At 38.3% G+C, this 23,627-nt stretch overlaps 1 protein-coding gene across 9 annotated transcripts in view; it reads right to left on the bottom strand.

Moving 5' to 3' along the window:
• TENM3 (teneurin transmembrane protein 3) overlaps positions 1-23,627 on the bottom strand; it is a 1,264,289-nt gene that overhangs the window by 229,704 nt on the left and 1,010,958 nt on the right. For all 9 annotated transcript variants that reach the window (XM_081925878.1, XM_081925873.1, XM_081925879.1 and 6 more), the window contains one exon: positions 16,399-16,491. In XM_081925878.1, coding sequence (XP_081782004.1) covers positions 16,399-16,491 — 93 coding nt within the window. The remainder of the gene's footprint in view (positions 1-16,398; positions 16,492-23,627) is intronic.

Below are 23,627 nucleotides of genomic sequence, written 5' to 3'. Positions count from 1 at the left end.
ACCCACAGTAAGGTATTTGCAGACATCCTGAAATAATAATATATGGTTTTGTATAGTGGTCTGGCACAGAAAATTGGCTTTCCTGAAGAAACAACATTATACTTAACCAACAAGAATTGGTAAAGACCACCAACAAAGCAACCCTATCTGTAAAAGTGTACAAGTTCTCAGAGAAAGGAAAAATCCACTCTGTTCTCTCTAATGCAGTAGGTATTTCAAACATCTCTTGCCATTAGAAATGCTCGAATAGACTTTGTATGTTGACGTGCTTTACAAAGCTATTATACAATAGTCATTTCCCTTTAATTCCCATGTAAAACCTTGATATTTATAGGGTTGCCATATAGGCGTTTGTCTGTCTTGGGGCTTTCTTTTGATTTTTTAAAAAGATTTTAAAAATAAAGATAGCCCAACTTGCCATATGTCTGGGTCTTCCCAGACATTTTAGCAATTCGGCAAAAATCTGCCTGGATTTTTCTGAGTGATTCCCGGACGTGTCCGGAAAAACCCAGACGTCTGGCAGCCCTACCATATTTTGAAGACCAAAAAAGAGGATACATTTGCCAACTTCTACGTTTAACTATGGATCGCTATGACGACTCTACCCATGAAGAAGAGTGTGTTTCCTGGAAAAAGAGGACATATGGCAACCCTAACATTGGTGTTATTTGCACTGAACATTATAGAAGCCAAGGTCTGGATCAGCAGCTGCTGCTCTTTAAAACTATATATTTGCCTGCCTAGTATGCAGAAGATAGTTGGAAAATGATTCAATAATTTTGGTCATAAGTTTTCAGTTCTTTGAACTGTGCACACTTACTTTCTGTCCTGCCTCTATAGAGCTTTGCGATCACTCCAGTAACCTACCAGTTTCAATTTTTCCTGCACTCTCTTCTAATTTAAGAAGCCTATTTGTTAAGGCCAAAAACAGATTTCTAGATTCCCTATTTCACACCATTCTGAAATGCTTTAACTTTTCTCCCCATTGAAATGCAACACACTCACCTGTCTTCTAATATAACTACTATCTCACCATTTCTCTCAACTCTTCTGCCTGTCATGCTTCAAAAACTCCAAAGCAATTTATTCACTTCCTACTCAATGTCCTAAAAGCCTCCATTATTTATGGGCCATCTCCTGCTTCCCTCTTGTCTACCTGCTCCACGATGAACCACAAATACACCTTCCTGGCACTGTTCCCTCCAAATCCCTTGGCACCTGCAACCTTAGAAACACTTTGATGCCTTTCACTTACGGAGGACCCAAAAGTATTTGGAGCCCTAGTTATGTCACATGACATCCACCTCTTAAAATCCTAAAATGCTTGATGACCTATCAATTTCAATGATCAATTCAATTGCCAAAATGTGATCATCAATTTCTGTCCACCTTTGTCACGATTTCAATTTTACAATTTTAATATGGTAAAAAAGTAAAATATATATAAATAAATGCTCTTGGTTTGTATTTATAAAGAGAGGGAGGAAGAGAGAACTGTAACATGAATTGCTGTGAAATGTGTAATTTATTTCCACTTCTAGGGAAAAGAGTTTTGTAACTCAAGGAAATGTATTCCATATTTCACAGCTACTACTTCTTGCACAACCAGAACCATCTACATTAAACTAACATTCAATGAGTATGTTTTCAGCCTAGTGATAGATGTGTTTTTAGGCAGGCTGTTAGGCACAAGCCTGAGTGCTATAATGCACCTACCAGTGCATTTACAACATACCTTGAAGTGTTTTATTGCATATTAATGCACATAGAGACCTGCTCCTTCAGGCTAGTTTTATACTATATTTTCAAGTAGGAGACTTTCCTCTTTAGCACTAGCAGATAAGGCAACTAACAGAAAGCAATGTCACAATGGAACCAGAGGATTGGAAATGCAATGCATTTAAGCTTGCCTAGGATAATGGCCACCGACATCAGGCAGGTTACACTGCTGGCTATAATTGAATTACTCCTGTGAATTGCTCACCCTATGTTTGCCTTAATTCAGAAGTGTGTACCACGAAAAAATAAGTTTGAAGGATTTGGTGGGGCAGTTTCTGATAGGGTGTAAAAATAATTCTGGTGTACTGTGTGTCTGCTCTTCTAAACTTTATGTGAGTACTTTGTGGGAATGGGTATGGCCATGATCAGCTCCCACTGAGATTACATTGCACTTGCAGCTATTCATCTTATTTTGGGAATATAAGCAAAGCAGCCATTTCCTAAAAGGACCAGACTAGAGGTTACATGGCCAAATCAAAGAAAGGAGGGAGGAGGACGATGACTAAAATATTGCTTCCTTCCATAAATCTCACTAATAGCATACAAAAATGCAACATAATGCAACAGCTTTTAATCATTTTGTACTTTCTCAATGTTTAGAGCAGAAATGTGAGCATGGTACTTGTAACCAAGGGGTGGAGGGAGCATTTCAAATCTACCCTGAGTATTATGGGACGGAATGGAGTAGAATTTATTCTAGAAATGCTCTGCAGCTGCCAAGAGATAATCTACAGCACCTATGATGTTTTGAAAACCTTTCAGATACATTTAATGATGAATATATAACTCCCTCTAATGGAGGCCTATTTTAATCTATCAGAAAATACTTCCAATATTCAAAGCTATAGTAGAGCCATTTCACTTTCCTTTCATTCTGAGCTGAAGGTTTAGCCATTAAATCCTCCCAAATCACATCAAGTACACTGTTAAAAAGAAAGAAAGATAAAGAAACAACCATTTTTTGGATGTGTGTGGGGTTTAAGTGCAATGCTATCTGAGTTGGTGCAGATATGATACAATGCACGTACACTGGAGATTTATGCTGATGCAGCACCAGAATTATATTATGCCAGCACAACCATTATACCAGTATAATTATACAAGCCTAAGGGTAGAAAAAGTAAGTGGCAATCCAGTGTGGCAGGTAAGTCCTATGCTGAATCCCAGGTCAGTCTTATCTCTGGCAATGTAACATTACACCAGCTCAACCTGTAGTCTCCCCAACTCTAACACAGTCCTAACCATGCAGCCAATCAGTGTACCACAAGAAAGATATAAAATGAAATATACAAATAATGCATTAGGTAAATGGCAGAGGGTTATTTCATTCATAACTGTGTCTACAGAACTTAGAAAACATTGGGGGGCTTAGTGATGGAAATTCTGGTGAAAGGGCACTTGCACAAAAAGGGAACATTTCTCAGAAACAAACATTATGCACTAAGAAAGAAAGAAATATTACTAACCCTGGTCTTCTCAGAATCCTTCTAAGTGCTCCACCTCGGAACTGCAGACACTAACACCCAACAGAAATCTTGACTCCACCATTACAATTACTGATGTAAGGACAAAACACACAGGCAAGCATGTGTACATGCCACCTATATTTTCTCCAGTACAACCTTCCCCATTAAAAGGAAGCAGCATATCTTGCACAAGGGACACTATGCTTCCTGTACAGAAAAAGAGGATCTTGCTCACTATGAACCTCCAAATGCAGGAAAATCCCATTTTGTACTGGTGAAAAGAAACACTACTTTGCAGCTGAATACAAGGAAGTTCATCGTCTAAGGCTGATTAAGGCCAGCCCTGCTAAGCACCTAGGCATACACAGCTGCTGACCATAACTCATAATTGCCCTTGGGCTTTCCACAGGCAATCAGAGAGTCTTCCAGCTGGTGAAGGGGAACTCTTGAAGTGTTTTTCAGCCATTAGGAACACAGTGCAAATTCAATATGCAATATTAGTGACTTAAAACTAGTGCTTTAGAGCATTTTCTGAAATATAGCTGCTTAGATAAACTCATCATAAAAATTCAAGACAAGGGGATAGAAAAACAGCTCCAAAAAAGTGGGAAATGAGAATGAATAGTAACTGACAATATTCTTCTCTTTACAGAACACAGGCTAAAGTGTGAAGTATCAAGCATGCATAAATTTATTAAAGCTTCCTAAAACCTTATAAGGATACAAGTATATATTTTGTTTTCTTGTTCACAGCTTTGGGAGAGAATTTGTGTATATATTGGTGTGAGTAACCTTTTTATACAGTAATCCTGTGTCATACGTGAATTTGACTTGCTCAATTTCAACCTCAACATGGCTAGCTGAAATTGCACAAGTCAAGTGCCAAGAAATGTGGGCAGCTGAAAACCTTTCTTCCCCTACTGTGTTTGCTTTTAAGCTCTTTGCCTTGCTTGCTGGGCAAGGCCAGCTTGGTACACCAACTCTGGGAGTGCTAGGGAGGGTGCTCTCTCTCTCACACAGCTGATAGCCACAGGACAGCTCCTAGGATTTGATTATACAGTATGGGATTTTCACGTACACATGGAACACTTGGAACCAAACCCTCCAAAGTGTGGGGTTCCTGTCTAGGTAACTGACAGCAGGCCTTGGACATCTGCAAAATTGTAACTGCACCAATTCTCATTGTGGGGACAACTCCTCCATAAAAAGCAGATGCAGAGATACTGCACCCTGACAAACCACGTAACCCACATGGATTAGGCTATAGGTTCAGTGGATCATAGATGCACCAGACGTAGGCCAATGGGCTCCATGCACCATAGCCCTACTAGCCATATTCATTGGCATTTGTCTCTCAGTGCAGTTATGAGTACTTTTTCACCTATAGTACCTTGTTATGTGAAAGCCACTCTAGATCAGTTTCTAATTAAATATACAGCACCTAGTTATAATACTTGGGAAAATAGTATATCAAACCTTGCCATCCATTCCATTACAATGGAAGGGGATTATGATTTACTGTTAACTCCTTAGCTCTTTTGCTAAGCCATTTTTGTTACATGTTCTTGAGGCAACTTACACAAGCAAAGTTTCCAAAACCCTAACTGCAAAATCCTTTTATCTTTAATAGAGGGCAGAGACATATATTTCTTGGCTGCATGTTTAGAATGCTAGCCCTGGCATTTCTCTTTATTTGGATTCTCTTCATTTCTATTTATTCTGCAGATCACCTTCAGGAGGTTCAGATTTACAACTCTAATCTAAGTACGGTATATGTATTTCTAAATTTAGTTTGGTATTAGTAAAAACAAATTTGCAGTGCAGCATAAAGTGAACACATTTACCAGTATTTCTCAACTCAGGCAGTTCTTATGCTACCTAGCTGACATAACTGGCTGAGCAAGCTGCCCATTCTCATGAGCAATGGAACATTAGAAGTTATATAATGTTGGGGGAATAAATGTGCACTGTTTAGTTCTATTAAGAAGAAAATCTCAGATTTTGTTTTTCTGATCATGCTATTGGTCAAATTCCCTCTACGTTACACAGCTCATGGATGCAGATCACTTACCCAAGCAAGCAGTTATACAAGTGAGCAAAATGACAAACTACCAGCCTGAGTCTGGACTATACGGTAAGTAAAACAATGGTTTGATTTACTGTAGCAGATCCAGAAGAGGAGAAAAGCAACTATCTCCTCTCCTCACACATGTAGGATATTACAGACTATTTTCCACCTTATTTTTTTAGCAGAAAGTGCCTGCTTTGCATATGGTGGAGGGCAGCATACACTTTCTAAAACATGCAAACAGGTCTTTGATTTTAATCTAATAAAGCACAGTACTGAAATAATTTCAATATGATGTATGAAAGTACTGTTTTATGGCTATTTTCATGGATGCTTTCATCTCACCTCAGTCAGGGATGGCTTTCATAGCTCTATTACAGATAGGCTGTTTTTTCCATTTCTTATTCAGGTTTTCGACCTTTTGTTTTGTTTTCCTTAAAGTATAGTATCTCTTGTCTTTCAACCAAATAAAACACAAGAAAAGAAAAAAATCTACACAATCAAATGAAGTATTCTGGAATTAATATTCATAATTTGCTTACCTATATGCATTTTTAAATTTTCTGTATTTTTAAATGTTCACACACTTCTAGAAAAGAATCAATTTTAAAAACATGTTTGTGGGCCATTAATAATACTGCTGCATTACTGACCATCAGAATCAAAAACACAATATTGTAAGTTATGCCTGATAAGCCTCTAATCATATTCAAAACTTAAACTGATTTACCAGTTTAGAGGGAGGAAACAAAGGCCAATTCTGTCATAGAGGTTGTGATCAGATGAACAAAACTTGGCCTACAAAGCAGAAGTATGAACAAAACTTTTGCCTATGTGTGCAATCCCTTCCCTTCTCCTTTTGCCACAGGCTGTGAGTAAATGAGTAAATTTCCAATTAACTATAGTTTCCACTTTCATCTAATATAACACATTCAATATAATGTTTTGACAAAGCCTAAAGGTCATTTCCTTACATACAGCTTAACATTTTTATTTGTTTTTGTTACTGTTGTTGCTTATATTGGTTTGTAATGCAAATGTCAAGCAGATCAGAAGAGTCATTCAAATTACAAAAGCTTCTCTCACTTTAGCAACCATGTTTAAATATATATATTTCAAGAAATGCTCAAAAGATATTTGAGCTTCACATATGAAGCTAAACAATGCTTTTGTATTAAACATTTGCCTAATTTTGGAATCACGTTGCTTGTATTTTCCAAACAGTAGTTAGTTTGGCTATAATTCTTCTAGAACCTCTAGCACTGCATCAAAAGAGACTATTTTGAAATTCACAATAAATCCAGAGGGGATTTTTAAATTAGTTTCTTGGGACATGAACTCACTGATGCCCTAATTTACATTGCACATTTTACAGTCTTGATCAGTGTGAATGAGAAAAAAAATCTTATGATAATTAATTTTACTGGCAGCAGTAGTAACTTAGTTATGAGGTCAGAGAATTTCAGCAACAAAGACATAATTTAAGGAACAAAGACAGAATTGTCATTAATAGTATCAGGAAAACAGATATATGACCTATCTAGGGAGGCTGATAAAGGAAAGGAGTCTATGGTATGGTACACAGGAAGCCCAACTAATATTGAAAAATACAATACTGAGTTGTGCAGGCCAAATTTACGTTGCTATCTAAAATGCTGAAGTCTAGAATCTGCAAGGAAGCATTTTCAGAAATTCTACTTGTTCCACATGTAATGCTAGCTAGAGAGGCAGAACTTCAGGGTCTCAATGCATGACATGGAGCCACTGGGAAAGAGGGCTTAGATTTGTTAGACAGTGGGATACTTTTGGAGACATTTGTCTATGGTTTATCTAGAGTGACCAAGTGTCAGATCCCAACTTTGAACAACATGCTCAAACCAACCCATAGCTTTGCTCACAGTAGGAGCACTGGAGGAAGAGCAAAGTGGCTATGATCTCTTACACATACATGTTCGGTTTGGCCTGTTCTGTGTGAACTGGGTCATTGTTTCTACCTGATACATGTGTACATTAAAGAAATTGTGTATAGGAAGCAAGTTATTCATCTCAGGACTTATCCACACTTACATTTTGCCCTGCTCTTTCCGGGTAGAGGTCCACACTTCTAATGCTCCACGAAAACCCACTCTTTAAAGCTGAATCGGAACCAAAGTCGCTTTGGGTTTTCCACAAATTGATGTTTGCTCCAAGTGAGCTTTAAAGAGTGGGTTTTCGCAGGGAAAACTCTGGAGCTGAAAAGGGGGTGCTTGGACAGAGCTTTAAATTGTAGACTGCGCCTGGAAAGTGAGGATGAAAAGTAAGTGTGGCTAAACCCTCAATCAACTTAGCTGAGATACCTATGTTTAGCTGAAGCTCAGGTACATTATGAGATTAGAGAACCACAACAAATACTGGGGGCAAATGGAAAACCTCTGCATTGCTCATTAAAAGCCTAATACTGTCTATGCAGAAGGCAAAGCTATTGATTCTAACCTGCTGTTTACTTTTTCTTAATTGGGGATAAATGAGGCGAAATGTTTCCTGAGATACATGCCTGCTAGCCTTTTCCTTGAGGTTTATGTTCTGAAGGTTTTCAAATTTGTAGATATCCTACAAGGAGGTCACTCGGTTCCGTTTTTAAAGTTATAAGAAAAAAATAGAACACATGGGTATCAGTAAAATCTTTACTGATAATTACAATATGATTTGAAATTTAATGTAGCTATTTCTCAGCAAGAGGCCTGATGTCACAAATTTACAAAATATTGAGGGCCAGTAATTGGCAGGCATTACCAAGATGAACCTAATGAAGACAGTAAGCAGGACTTGATTGCAACAGTGCTCTCCAACTTTTGATTTCCAGCAACTGGCATTCAGAGGCACAGTAGAACACAGCCATCACACACCCCATAGTTGCCTTTGACTGGACCTAACCCCATAGTTGCCTTTGACTGGACCTAATCATCAAGGGGTCATTTACTTTTACTTTTTACCATTACTCCCTTATGAGTTTGTGTTTCCTTTTACCATCAATCTGGTTCATTTATTATCATGGGATGATCACAAGCACACTGTATTTCTACTGACTTTATTGCCAACACTCCAGCATAAGTAGCCTAGGAACTGTCGCCACAGTGAATTGTGTGTCAGTTTTCACATTACTATTCTGCTCTATGCAAGGGTTATCTGAAACCCAAGTGGGTTCCAAAGATGGGTGAATGACTAATACAAATGTATTCTATCTATCTGGCCAAGTCCAAACCAGCCTTAATTAGATTGCAGACACTCCTCCTTTGTTCTGAGAACAAAACATAAAAGTGATTAGTCACCAGCTTGAACGTGCAAAAACAAAAACAAAAACAAAATTATTTCATTTTTGCTCTGCATAAGAGCTAATAAACTTCTTAAGTAATTATGGTTAAACTAATGGAATTTATTATATTTAGGTATTCACTGTCATTCTTTTTGTGTAATCTATTATAATACCTAAACGAGAGATTGCAGACCAGATGTATACAGAACTGCCTCATCACCTACCTTCATGAATCATTGCATTGCACCAGGCCTCAGTGCCAAAAAATAACATAGAATACAACATTGCTGAGTGATCTTATAGCCTCAACAATAATCAGATCTGTACTGTTCCTCTCACCACCTGTTAGTAAGACTGCACAAAAATACTCAGTTTCCTTATTTGCTGAATGCATTTTTGAGTGGGTCCCCTTCATTTACATTTATTTTTCTTCCTTTCTCAGAATTTTCAACATGTCTTTCATTGTGAGGTGCATCCTTCATGGATTCATTCCTCTTCAGTTTGCTCTTCAAGGAGCTTGACAGGTATAATAAGACAGGACTTTTAAAAGCCAAGAGAAGAACACTGCAGACTAGGGACATGAAAATGGTCCATCACACTGAGTGTTGCTTTAAAGGTCTGGTTCTTTAAAGGTCTGGTTCTAATTATCAGCAGAACATTAAATAGAGCAGAGAAAACTTGCAGTAGTCTGAGCACTCCAGCATGTCTTACTTCTCTACTCTCTCTAGGCATTGGTCACAGTAAGGGCCTGGTTCTCAAGACACATTTGAATATACAATAACATAACCATAGAAGTGCACTCAGGAAAGCCAACTTTTACAAGGGACCAACATTTCTGTAATATTCAGCAGAACAAATTGTGTCTTATTCCACATACTACTATATAGAAGAAATTTTCAGTTAGCTAAATTTATCTCATTTAATACTTTGTCACTTATCAAAATAATGTATGTTAAATATGTAAATTGAGGATCATATTTATATTTGAGTAAAAATTCAATTAACATTGATAGATTTGGGTTTTATTTCTATTAATATTAGTTCTTCCATTATATATTAAAACACCTACTTAGAAGTTGGTTGGCTGTTGTGATTAGCATAGCATCAGTCCCTGTCTTGTCTTGTTTGGCTACTTATCTGTCAAATGGGCTGCATATATCCTGTTCCTTGTCAAGTTTGTGATGCCAGTAGTTCAAACCTCAATGCAAAACTGTACAAGCTGTGGCTGCTGGCAGCCATGATTGCCATCCACAGTTTGATTGTGGGAGTGCTATCAATGCCCAATGCCAACAAAGTTACTATAAAAATGTTTGGATTTGCTATGTTATATATTGTTTCCATTGCTATTGTTTTGCCTTCTACTTTATTGCTGGGATTGCATAGGATTGTGACTCCATTATATTAATTTAACAGAAACACAGGATTGGCTGGTAATTAATGTTTACATGTTTATCTCATAAACGTATGAACATATGATAGATGACAGCCCCTATCCCAAGACCAGAATCAAGTCCCAGTGCAGGATCAATTATTATAAATGGCATATCCACATAATGGCACGCAGTCCTCCCTTTTTATTACTGTACGTGTAATAAGAATTTTGCAAGGGAAATGTGTAGGGAACATGTATACAAGGAAAAATGCACACTGAAATAGTAGGCAATACCACTATTGGACTGATGGATCAGTGTAAAAAATAAATGCAATTTGGACCAGAAGGGATGGTACTGAGAGGACAAAAAGGTAGCTTCACAAAACTTGCTGGCAAGAGGTAGAAAGGGAAAGGAAGCAATATTAGAAGATCCCTTGCCCAGAATGGAACATGGTATCAACATAGCCACAGGAACAGATGAAATAGTTTGTAAGAATGCAGGAACCGGTCTTCTGGATCAGATCAAATACTTATCCAGTGCATTCTGTTCTCAAAGTGGCCAACCAGATGCCTTGAGATGCAGAGAAGCAGGACAATACAGTGGTGCCCCGCAAGACGAACGCCTCGCAAGACGAAAAACCCGCTAGACGAAAGGGTTTTCCGTTTTGGAGGCGCTTCGCAAGACGAATTTCCCTATGGGCTTGCTTCGCAAGAAGAAAGCCCATAGGGAAATCTCCGGGGACCTCTTTTAAATGCTAGTGGTGGGGAGCAAAGCCTTCCCCCCCCCTCCGGCCTTCAGAAGAGGTCCAGGAAGGCCGGCGGGGGCCAAAAGGCTTTGCTCCCCACCGCCAGCATTTTAAAAGCAGTCCGGGATAGCAGGGAAGTGCTTCCCGCTATCCCGGATGGCTTTTGAAGGCAGGCAGGGGGAGCAAAGACTTTTGCCCCCCGCCCGCCTTCAGAGTCTTTGTCCCCCCTGCCTGCCTTCCCGGGGGCTTTTAAATCGCCCCGGGGCTGTCCCGGGGTGATTTAAAAGCCCCCGGACGGCTTTTGAAGGCAGGCGGGGGGGAGCAAAGACTTTTGCCCCCCGCCAGCCTTCAGAAGAGGTCCTGGACCTCTTCTGAAGGCGGGCGGGCGGCAAAAGTCTTTGTCCCCCCTGCCTGCCTTCCCGGGGGCTTTTAAATCGCCCCAGGACAGCGGAGAATTCAGCGCAGCGCTGCCGCCCGCCAGCATTTTAAGATCGCCCCGGGACAGCGGAAAAGTCTCCGCTGTCCCGGGAAGGCAGGCGGGGGGGGGGGGAAGCAAAGACTTTTGCCCCCCACCAGCCTTCAGAAGAGGTCGGGGGACAGACTGTCCCCGGACCTGGTCTGAAGGCGGTTTCCATAGGAACACATTAATTGATTTTTAATGCATTCCTATGGGAAACCGTGCTTCGCAAGACGAAAAACTCGCAAGACGAAAAGACTTGCGGAACGAATTAATTTCGTCTTGCGAGGCACCACTGTACTCTTGTTTCATCAAAGATGATCTACTAAAAAGGGATCACAGAAAACAACTCAATTCAAAGTGAAAGTTCCAGCCGTTTGGAGTAACTGTATCTAGGTGGAAGATCCACTTGGACTCTAATTGTAAAAATATATTTTTAACATCTGGTAAGTTATTCGGGTGTGGCTTATAAGCCTGTAACACCAAAAACATATGTCCTCATCTGTACAGCCATATTCAATGTATTGTTGCACCAGGGGTGCATCCACAATATTTTGTCTAATTCTAGACCTATGTTCCAGAATTCTTATCATACATACATTTTTCTTACACGGGCATATAATCCCATACATGACATGTGATGATTGGCAAGATGAAGAACAGTTCAATTTCCAAATGCGTCCAGAGTGAATCCTGAAACTCTAATGTTAAGTGACATGTGGAAGACTCTGCAGTGCCAACATTTAGAATGGCCCTGAACTGCATTAGGAGATGTCTCCAGTTGAAGAATATCCAATCTAAGGATTCTTTAATAGTTTTGTCCCTCCTCAGACCAATTAGTGGGGAAAGATTGCATCTGGGGATGTGTTGAATTACGTGCCAATGTTTGTTTATTAACTCCTGTATTGAGTTCAGTATTTTGTTTATTTATATTCCCAGTGCTTTGTATTTTGATGCTTTGAATGTTTGCTGTAAGATGCATGGGGAACAGTTCATTGTGGGGAAAGTGTCATAAACACAATAAATCAATCAACTTCCCCCTTCTCTTCCCACCACACCTTCCCTAAATTTGTTCTGAAGCGTTGGGGGGAACCCCTACTACAGGTTTATGGGGCACATAGGGGAGGAGAGGGGGAGAACATTTTGTTGTGCAAAAATCTGTATTCTATTTTGGATACAAACCTTTGTGGTTAGGATTAGCTTTAAGAAAACTACTACCCTTCCTCCTCAGACTTATGATAGAAATTATGTTTCTGAAAGTCTTCTGAGCTATTCATTTGTGTCCCAATTACCATTATTTTTGTCATTGTCTACATTTGAGTTGAATTCTGAACCTTCAGCACTAATTGGCAGCATTTTAAATGCCAATGTGCTGACTCAAAATATTCAAATGCTCATCAAATCTATTTGCTCCCATGAAATAATGGACTTTTCAAATTTATGGAATTAAACACTTTTAAATTCAGAAATAAAAGGGTGAGCAAGCCACTTTAAACTACCAAATGAAGCATGCTGACCACAAAGGTTTTCAAGCTTGATGGCACTTTTGATTGCCGAGTCATCTTATCACTCTGACAATGTTGACTCTCGAGCCAATAAAGAAAGTAGGATTTCAAATGTGTAAAGTATATTAGAGAGGTTTGGAAATATCTGCAGTTTAATATCTTTTAATTCTGATTTAAAGGTATACATAACAGTCCAGAGCGTCTGCATATGGTGACTCATATCAGCAGAGCGAGTAGTTCTGCATGAATTTATTTCCTCTATGGGACACTAGACCTTGGAGGCAGGGAACCGTTGCAGATCATACTGCCTGGTGTGCTTGAAGGGGATCAGTGCACTGAGGCTAGCTAGTAGTTGCAATACAGTGTTCAGCAAAAACAGCACAGCACATGCAAATGCATAGATTTACAGAATATGTGAACTGGTGCTCCACATAGTATGTCCTACTGTTTGGTAGTGGTTCATGCCACAATAAATAAAGTCTTTAAAGATACCACAGGAGTCAGTGGTTTATAACAACAGTACCGGTAAGTCAATTGTTAAGCATTAATACAGAACATTGTACAGTAAGGTATCAAAACTATATTTGTATATTGTGCTGCAACTAATTTATGTAAACTTGAAAAATTGGCACAACAATAAGAAAGAAAAACTATTTCTTGTTGACTGAATTCTATTAGGATTAAGACACAGAATGGTGTGAATAAGTAATACTTAAATATTTAAGTAGTTACTTAAATGTTAGTCTATGAGTATATTATCTTAGCTACAGATATTCCAAAAGCTCATCTACCATTTGGGGATTGTCCTGTAAAAACTCTACCATCAACCTCAAAAATCTAAGCCCATCTCAGTAGATGCTTCTGTTAAATGCTCTGCAGAATGACTGTCCATTAAACCAGTAGTCAATTTGTCCATTAGGTAAACTTCTACAAAAATACAACTAATGTGACGCAAAATGCAAATGTCTGCAGTGCTCAAATTTATAGCTTCAAATATATATTAACAGGCATTGTAAAAGAAGGTGCTTTGTGCTTGTTGGTACATTGGTAAACTTTTTCATAATGCCTGCTGTATTTTCAACAGCTGCTTATATGTTCAGTTTGAAGCATGGTTAAGATTAGTCATGTACAGTCTTTTGAGACAGTAGGGAACATGATATTTCTGACCAGCTGCAAAAATTGTAACCTCATAGATGAAAAATGAAAAGAATAAAAGAAAAAGGGCTGTTGCCATATCAGTCTTTTCCCCTTTATGCTTTTGAATTCCTATTAACCCATTATAGAGCTCTAATGTCAAATAGAGCTGAGCAATGATCCAGCTGTATTAGGGTTGTTTTTAGTTCACTTTAAGTTTCTTAATTCAACAAGATTATTTGTGATTGTATTGTGCATTTAAAATCCAATCACGCAATTATTAATAAATTGTAATTATTCAAATTATAATGGTTTAGAGTAATTTAAATTACCATTTCTTGATCATGAATGGAACAAAATTAGAAATACTGTTTAAGGTCATATTGTGTTTAAATACTACAGTTAAATTGTTCATTCTCCCCTCTCCCTTAAGTAATATAAAGAAGTTTGGTGGAAATAGGCTGCTACAAGTTTACTTGGCAGGAAAAACCTTTCTCCAGTTGGAAGCTAATAATTACCCTATTTCCCAAACTTTCTTACTGGAAAAAGCAGGACATAAATATTAATACATTTAAGCAGAGGATGGATGACCATCTGTCATGTATGAGCTAATTGAGATTCCTGCATCGCAGGGGGTTGGACTAGATGACCCTCGGGATCCCTTCCAACTCTGCAATTCTATGATTCAGTGGTTGAAACTGAACATTCCTATAGTTTGTTTTGATACAAATGTGGTTTTATAATATAACACCAGTTTTGTGGATAACTTTCATATTTTCATTCAACATTAGGGAGAATTCAGATTTTTGAAGAAACACTGGAAGAAGGCTATGATAATGAACATGTAATATTTTTTTCAGCTGGGGGCACGGGGCAAAGGAGGCAGGTTGTTATCATTTAAGCCTCGAGGGGTAGCTAACCTTTGGTCCTCCAGGTGTTGCTGAACTACAACTCTCATGAGACCCAGTTGGCATGGCCAGTGGGATGATGGGAGTTGGCATTCAGGAGGGGCACAAATTGGCCACATCTGCCAAACATATAGTGTTTTTCTGCTGTGAGGACTATGTTGATGAACTGACAGAAAATAAGAATTACTGCTAAAAGGAAGCTTAAAAAACAAATATAGCATCATAAAATCATTTAGAGACACTCCCTGTGCAGACCAATGTAATGCATTTTTCATTATTATTGTTTATTATCTCATTTTTATTCCACTCTTCATATTAGAACCGCAGAGTAGTTTACTAAAAGATATATAAAAATAATAATAACCAAAACTAAAATCAATATAGCAAAATAATGAAAAACTAAAGCAGAAAGAAAATACTTCTAATGGACTGTTCACTAAACCAAATTGTTAACACCCTCACAATGACTCAAAAGCCAAGTGAAAAGGTGTATTTTGCACGTTTTTCCTGTAATTGCATATCCACAAGTATAGAGCACTGGTATGAATGCATAACCTTCCCTTCCTCTGTTTCAAGGCCAAGAAACATACTTTGAGGCAGTGGAAAGCAGTTTCAAGCATTCCCAAGTCTTGGAACAGCATCCTTTCTCTCCAGGTACTAGAACCACAAGTCCCAAAGTCTTTGGCAGGAAGCTGATGCTACATACATAGTTTCTGCTAAGGAGAAAGCCCCTGAAAAGGGTGAAGAGTAATATGTCCTTAGTACTATATTATCTGCTTGGATAATTCAATCCAAACATCTTGTTTCTCCTAAGATTTATAATTTATGAATTTATTTTGCACTTTTACATTTAGAGCAGAACCTCTGAACTACATTGTCCTCTATATATCCCAGGACAACAGCTCCCATTATTTCTCATTCTCCCACAAGTTTTTGGCTATATGTGCAGTCTTTAAACTGTTTATCATATCCATTCTTAATCCCTTTTTGTCCAGCCTAAACAGACTCTGTTCTTTCAAAGTTGAGATTTGTACTCTGAACTCTATATAGAATCATAGAATTGTAGAGTTTGAAGGGACTCCAAGGGTCATCTAGTCCAAACCCCTGCAATGCAGTAATCATATGTTCCACTCACCTGTAGCTTCTAAACACTTCTAAACACACACACACACACACACACACACACACACACACACACTGTGTTAGTCCAGCTGAGAACTAACTAACTAGCACTAGCATTAAATGCAGCAACTTCTTCCAGTACACCATAGCCATGCCCTTCAAGTGTTCATTACTTTTGTCCCTTTAAGGAGGGTAGTTAAGGATATATATGGCAAATTCCATAAGTGTTGTATAAGCTAGATATCAAAGTCAAATTATCAGCTTCTGTTCGGTCAATGATGCTATAATTCAAGAATGCTGATCGTGAGATCGAAGTGTAGCTTTGGATTATATCTGGCCCTGTACTTTACAAGACAACTACTATAATTACTTGGCACATGTTCCTCACAAGAGGAATGAATGCAATATGTCATTGTTGTAAAATGCTTAACGGTATGTTTTTGTGCATAAACCCATTTTTCTCCATAAAAATAATTTGAGTTTACTGAGTAAACTTGTGAAGCAGCATTTCTCTGTCATTATTATGTTATTACTTTTACTTTTATTTACTTGTATTTTGGTAGCATTCAGTATCTCCATTCAGGATCAGATCCTCATCATGATATTCAGTGTTCCAACATAGGGTGGGCTGAGCAGCAGTCCCTGTAGAGAAAATCACAACATCAAAGTTGCATTTAGAGGGGCTGAACCTTCTTGGAAACTGAAGGCATTTTAAAAGTACTCGTTCCTCATGGAATCCTGGCAAGAAAGATAAAATCGTAGCTATAATCCCACATCCTTTTATTCAATTATATTTACACACCCACACTGACACACTCTTGCAAAATTTAGGCCAACACATTGGATTTTAGTTCAAACAGAATAAAAAAAGCAGTCTGTTACTATGTTTTATATACAACATATTGTTTGTGCCCTTAGTATTAACAAATAAAAAGAGATTTGCCACAATGCAATATGCCTGAGGCAACCTATAAGTTACAGCAGTAAGAGATATTCTAAAACAAATGTACAATATTTTATTTATTGCAAATAATCTCATACATTCCCACACCCTTTAGTCAATGAAGACCATAACTATATTTCAGAAGAAAGGATTAATGATTAACACCATCCCTTTTACAGGCTTAGAATAAGTCCTTGTCCATACTTAATGCAATAATAAAATTCTCTTCAGTTGATTAAAATACGCCCAGTATCTAAATGACAGGGGTGGGAAAACAGACTCATTACAAATAATGCAGGACTGGTAAAGAATTGCAGAGAGTGAATTCATAAGGGGGAAGAGGGTTGTCAGAGCACCTCCTATCCATCAGACTGCCACTACATTTGTTGAAGCATATACCAGTTCTTCTGGCTTTGCATGGCCTCCATAAGAAGCTGCCTGAGAAAAGGTTAAGTCCTCTTCAGTGCTCTAAAATAGCTAACAAGGCCTGATCAGAGCTCAATATAAGGCAGAGAGTGGAATTCTGATGATCAGCTGATGACACACTGCCCTCTTAGGTACTGGGAACCAGTCCCTGCTCCTTTTCAGTTCCTCTGTTTCTCATCTGTAGCCACTCTTCCAGCTCCTCCTTCCACTTATCAGCCTCCTCGAGTGCACCCTGGCTCCACTTTCTTCTTACACTTGCCTAAGCTGAATGTCCGGTGAAAGATTCCCACCAGCTTTGAGCACCCTCCCTAAAAGGCTTTCCACAGACTTTTCTGGGAAGCTGGCTAGGTACTGACACTCTTCAGTCAGCATTGTAACTTAATCCCACCATCCCGCTTTGGAATGCTCCAAGTGGCTTCAAAGGTCATGCTCAGAATACGCAAGCTCATTACAATACACTGAAGCTGCAGCAGATACTTGCCCTTAAGGAGAACAGGCATTCAATGAATGGTGGGGTCAAGTGTTAACCCAACACTTTCTTGGATTTCTCTGGATCAAGTTTTAGCCAATAACCTACAGAATGTGCAGTTATTCTTAAGTAGAGGTGAACTGAAACTAGCGTGCTTACTTTGGAACCTTGTTTGCAGGCAGCAAAGTTGCACCCCTATTTTAATCAATGCACGAAGGGAGCTAGAGGTTTTCCCCTGACACTGAATAACCCCCACCCAACCATTCAGTGCTGGAAGATAGGACAGCATCTACACATTGCCTAGGCAACCAGACAACTCTCCTGATCTTCCAGCAAAATAGTAGTGATTACTGTGGCTGTAACAGGCATAGAAGAAACAAATCTGGAAGTAAATTGAGTAGTTTTTTCCAAGGGGATTTCCTACCCCACAAAGACCTAATTCCATTCCCAAATTTTCTGTTGACTGATTATTTTGCTCAGTCCTGGTTTTAAGACTTTAGTGACATACATAACCTGTAAAGTTTATAAACAGGTTCAAGGTATTTACAATACCTGTTATAATTGACTCAAACACTTCAGTAAGCAATGGAGTTATCAGTGAAGATAACATTCCAGTGGTTTAAGTTTGGAGACATGCTCAGTATTAAGAATCATCTCAACACTTCTAGTTTTCTACGAGCAGCTCTCAGCAAGCAGATTGTGAATTTTTCCATGCATCTTGAGGGTGTTGGATCACTGATTCAGCACATCCAGCACTCACAAACCCCTCCATCTCCAAGTACTTTCAAAATCAGCATTTCCCTTCATTCAGGAAACCCCTTGTCTAGTGATTTACTAACTGGGAAACAGAGGCCTGTGCTGGTGATTGCGTTCTACACATGCAATACTATTTAGCATGAGACAGTGAGAAAAACATACGGCAGAGAGATGGAGCTTAATTTCTAAGATATAAATACTGAGAAACCTGACCAAAGACATGCAGGCTATAGGAAAAATATAATGTTACTAAAACAAATGCTCGTGGTAATTTCTAACCTACAAAAGGCTGTGGTGAGAATAAGTAGCTTTAACCCAGAGACCAACATCTGGCAAGTGTCTCCAGAGAAGCAGAATAGAAGTTAAATATAGATCTCCTAGTTCATGGCTTCAGTATGAGTTTAAGATAAAACACAGCCCGACTGTGTGGCTATATTGCTACAAGAGAAATAACTGAATGGTCTCACATAGACAACACCTGACCAAACTCCAGTGTCCCTTAGTTTCCCACCTCCAGATGTTCACATTTAGCATCCAGCTCTTGATAGTCATGCTTAATTTTTACAGTTGTACCAGAGTTATATTTTGATATTATTTCAAACACTCTCTTCTATTGAACAGTAAGTATTTTTATATATTATTTTATATATACATTTTGCAGTAACCATCTTCTCAACTAAGGATATGCACGATGTGTGTGTTGATTGCACAATGAACTGGTACCTGCAATGTATTGCTATTATTGCAAATACAGGGTTGTAGCCAAGTAAGTTTTACTCAAAGGAGACCTATTGATATTGATGGGACTAAGTTAGTCGTGTCCATTAATTTCAGTGGGTTGGAATGTGACCAGCTGGGTTGGATACAACCCAGAATATTTACTGACATACCGGTAGTTTACATTTATCTGCCTTAAAGTGTTGGGTACTTTCAGCTGTGCTATATTCGGGCTAAGGCAAGCAGGAGGCCCTTACTGTTTAAAGTCTGGTAATAGCAGTGTGCACATTTATTCTAAAATGGTTTTAATACTAGAAAGATTCAACATGAAGCACTGCAGAAAACGAGATAAGAAATGAGCAAAGGTTACATTGGTGGGGGAAGGAAGAGGATGGTGTGGTTTGCTAATGAGTATAGATCTGAGACTTCCTTTTATGATATCAGACATAACCTGATTTATCAATCAAAGAAAGGGTTTGGTAGAGTTCCACTCAATTAAGTCATATAGTTTTGCTTTATTGTGTTAGAATATGATAATTATGATATCATCCATGCCTGGATTTTTTGTATTAGGGATTTGCCTAGTTGTTGATTTAATAAAGCTGAAAGGATTGCCTAACCAAATCAGATCTGTGTTAAATCTTTATATACTGACCTCATAGTGGCAAAGTAAACTCAGCACTAGACAGCAGACAAACCCAGACAGGAAGCAGCAATATAAATCAGATTCATATTGGGGAGGGAGGGGAGAGTAAGAATTTACAACACAATAAGGTACACAGTTAGTTAGTTACTTTCCTTTTTGTTTTTTTACTTTTAGACCTTTTGCACCAATAAAAACCTTACAATGTTGGCAAAAAAACAATCCTCTCTGATGTTGGGTAGTCTAATAACAATCAATGTTTAATTATGTTGAACACCCAACCCCTTTTCTATATGTAGGTCTTTCTAGCTTTTCTATTGCTTGTCTCCTAGGATACCTTTTTATTGGACAGACAATTCCAAGATACAACAAAACAACACCAAAAACAAGTAGCAAGCAATAGGGCTGAAACTTAAAAAGAAGACAATAAGGCAGCTAAATGTCTGAGCAGTAAATACTACCATAAGCATTAAGGTCTACAGCAGTTAGGAAAATAGATGTCACCTCCAGTGACTGCTGAAGGAGCCCTTGGGGTCTCTACCAAATCTACAATTCTAGGAATCTATGAAGAAAAAGGTGCTTGAGACTGAGGTAAAAGACTGCTAAGACCTGGATGCTACGCGATGGTGATGGAGACCCACTATAGAGGTGAGAGAGCAAAATGCAATTTTAACTAGTCTGGAGAAATCTACAATTTCAGGTATTCTTCATTTTATCACCTTTCCCCCTATGCTTACAAACAGTATTGAATGGTGAGGGAAAGGGAATTAGGGATGATGGGCAGATCTGTCCTGAAACTTGGAAGTGTGTCTGTTGTTCTATTTCATGTGATGTGACAGCTAAGAGGGCACTCAGACATTCACTCGTATAGGAAAGAAATCTTGAATGGTGCTCAGTTTCTTGACTTTTTTGTGGTTGTGGGATCTATTAATCCTTTTTCTATTACACTGGGAACATATTGTTTATTTAAGGTAAAAGGGCTCCAGCTTTCCAGTTTTACTATGCTGTTAACTTAAACATATACAGAAATATCAGCTCTGTGTGAGACAGCTCATTGGACTAAATGTGCAATAATATAACTCTCTGTGCAATAATATAACTCTCTGGCTTTAAACCAAAGCTTGGTTTCACACATACACCCTTTTAAGGCATAGTGGGTATCTCTCCATAACAGTTCATTGTGGACACAGTGCTGCTGATGCATGCAAGTTTTGTGCAGTGTCCACATGATGCTAGCCTCATAAAATGATGTTCATTTTATTTTCTCATTTAAACCAGATTTACCATTTCTGCATAAAATCATTTATTTAAAAACACATGGAAATAGTAAAGCCAGATTAAGTGGGAGAGGGGATGGGACAGGATAGTGTTTTGCAGATGACAATGTCATGCTGATACTGAAAAACTTGCAAACATGAATAGCTGCACCATGTCCACAACAAACTGTCTTGTGAAAGCGCCCAGTGAAAGTGGTTTGAGCCTATTAACAGGACCAGATTCTTCATGGATCTTCCTCTATGCAGTGCAAAAAATTCTATCCTTCCATGATAATATTTTCCTTTACTGTTGTCAACAAAACATGTGCAGAATATTAAAATCAGTATGTTTCAAAGCAGAATTTCAACTGTTTCCAGAAAACAAGAAAGTCTTATTTCACTGAGAAATAGTAGGAAGTTTCAGCATTTACAAATTGCCTTCCATGCATAAAAGGCAGGGTCTCAAAGAAGCCTTGGAATAACTGTGAATACAAGTTTATCAGTAATCCATCAGAAGCAACAAAATTCAAAGCTGATAGAGCAGAGAGATAATATATTCAAAGTCAAGTGGAACAGAAGCCAGAATGTTCTAGCTATAATATTTTCCTCCATCACAACATCATGCTGACCGTCATGGGTCAGTTACACTCTATACAATCATGTGAGTGTTGCTTTGCATTTATATTTCTCAGAAGTCGTATCTTAGGCCTTCAATTCTTTGTTTTTCAACAGCAATAGAACACTTTGCAAGGGATACCAACGTGGCACACAAATTATGCATTCAAAGCTCCATATAAACCTTTCAGAAGTAATTCTACACAACAGCCTGATTTTGCCAGGTGCTGAACATTTCTCTGAATAACAGAATGGCCGGAAAATGCAGCCTGCACCAATGTGCAAGTAAATATACAGTGCCTGACAAAAGTAATCCGAGTGAGAACAGTGAACTATATAAATATTCCGAGCTAGAATTAAAAACATGTATTCTAAAAAGAAAAAGACTGATCAAATCTGCCACACAAAAAAGAGTAAACTTTTACTAGCAGCTACTAAAGCCCAGTTTATGGAGTTCAATTCTAAAAATGGCATGTATTAGTTTGTTAGATACAGCTGACTAGCTTATAGTAAAGATACAAGGAACTTATCTGAGAAATTTGGTTATTCTTGTATTGTACATATCCATTTTAGATGATAGCTCACTAATATTAGAAATTTATTTTTTAAAGTTTTATTTGCTATGGAGTCAATATTCTGTTTTAGATATAGAGATGGAGGAGAGAGATGAGGGGGAGAGAAAGTTGTATCACTATAGGTGTGATATCCTATAAATGTGGTCTTTTTGTAAGCAATACTAGAGATAATCTCCTACCAGGAAATACTTGTCTATAGTGTACACTTTCATCACTGTGGGAAGAGAAAAATTAAATGGGGAAAAAACATCTCAGATGCACAGCCAAAATATAATGTTGGGGAAATGTGAAGAAGCAAGGATATATAAAATTATACAGTTGCTGCATGCTTAGCTTGTAAAATGAAAGATTTTCAACAATCTCAACTGTGCAGATTTGGATCTTGGCCAATTTTTAAGTTGACACAAGCCACTAGTAACAAGCCTATATGTAAAACCAAACTGAATGGATGAAAAAAGCAAAAGCTTCCAGCAGTCCACTGTAGCCAAACTGAGCACTCCCATTCCAAGTTCTCCCAGACATCATTCGTAATATTATGATGAAAGATTATATGATCCTAGTCATATTTGTTATCTTCTCAGGAATTAAAAACCTATTTACTTTATCAAGGTACATGTTATATGCAGGCAGAAGTCGGCTTCTGTATGCATATCCCTAGCTGGACAGAAAATTGCATACAGAGATGGGTGTTGCATACTGATGCTCTTTCCAGGCCCAAAAGCTAGGGCTGCTAGTAGTCCTTTAAAAACTGATTCTGTTGAGTCACTGCTAGGAAAGACAGTAAGGTTAAATCTTTGTCTGCTTTCCTTCTCACACAGTTGACAGTTCAGCTATTTCTTAAAGTGCTACACATGTGCAACTCTGGTGACAGAACATATCCACTGTTGATTCATACTCGTTATGTAATATGCTTAACTCAGTTGATTATTTGAATTGACTGTAACGGATGGAGAAGGGAGGCCAACAGCTTGCTGAAGCAAAAATTTTAAAAATGGATTAATAGACAGTCTCCTCTTTATGTGTATGGCGTCTTCACATACACAGATCAAAGGAAACCAGTGGATGTCTTTAGAAGTAGGCTAAACAAGCTTTTAGTTGTGCTTGTTTATGCGGATTCAGTTTCTGAGATAGGATGACTGAAGAACCTTTTGAGGTCACTTCGAGCTGTACTGTATATCCAAAAAGGTCCCATCAGAAGACAGAATTCCTTCTGGCAGAAGGATGAAAAATGTGATGATCTCAAGCAGATAAATAAATGTGGATCCTGAGAGATGTCAGTCAAATGGGAAATTAAGCCATTGCATCGTTTCCAATGGAGAAACTTTGGTAAAAGTCTGCCAGATCAGAACAGTTAGGCTGGACTGGGTCATGTGGAAAG

Source organism: Podarcis melisellensis (genome assembly GCF_964234715.1).
Source record: "Podarcis melisellensis genome assembly, chromosome: 9".
Classification (NCBI taxonomy): domain Eukaryota; kingdom Metazoa; phylum Chordata; class Lepidosauria; order Squamata; family Lacertidae; genus Podarcis; species Podarcis melisellensis.
Note: the sequence above shows the minus strand (reverse complement) of the source record. Positions and strands in the feature narration are given on the sequence as shown.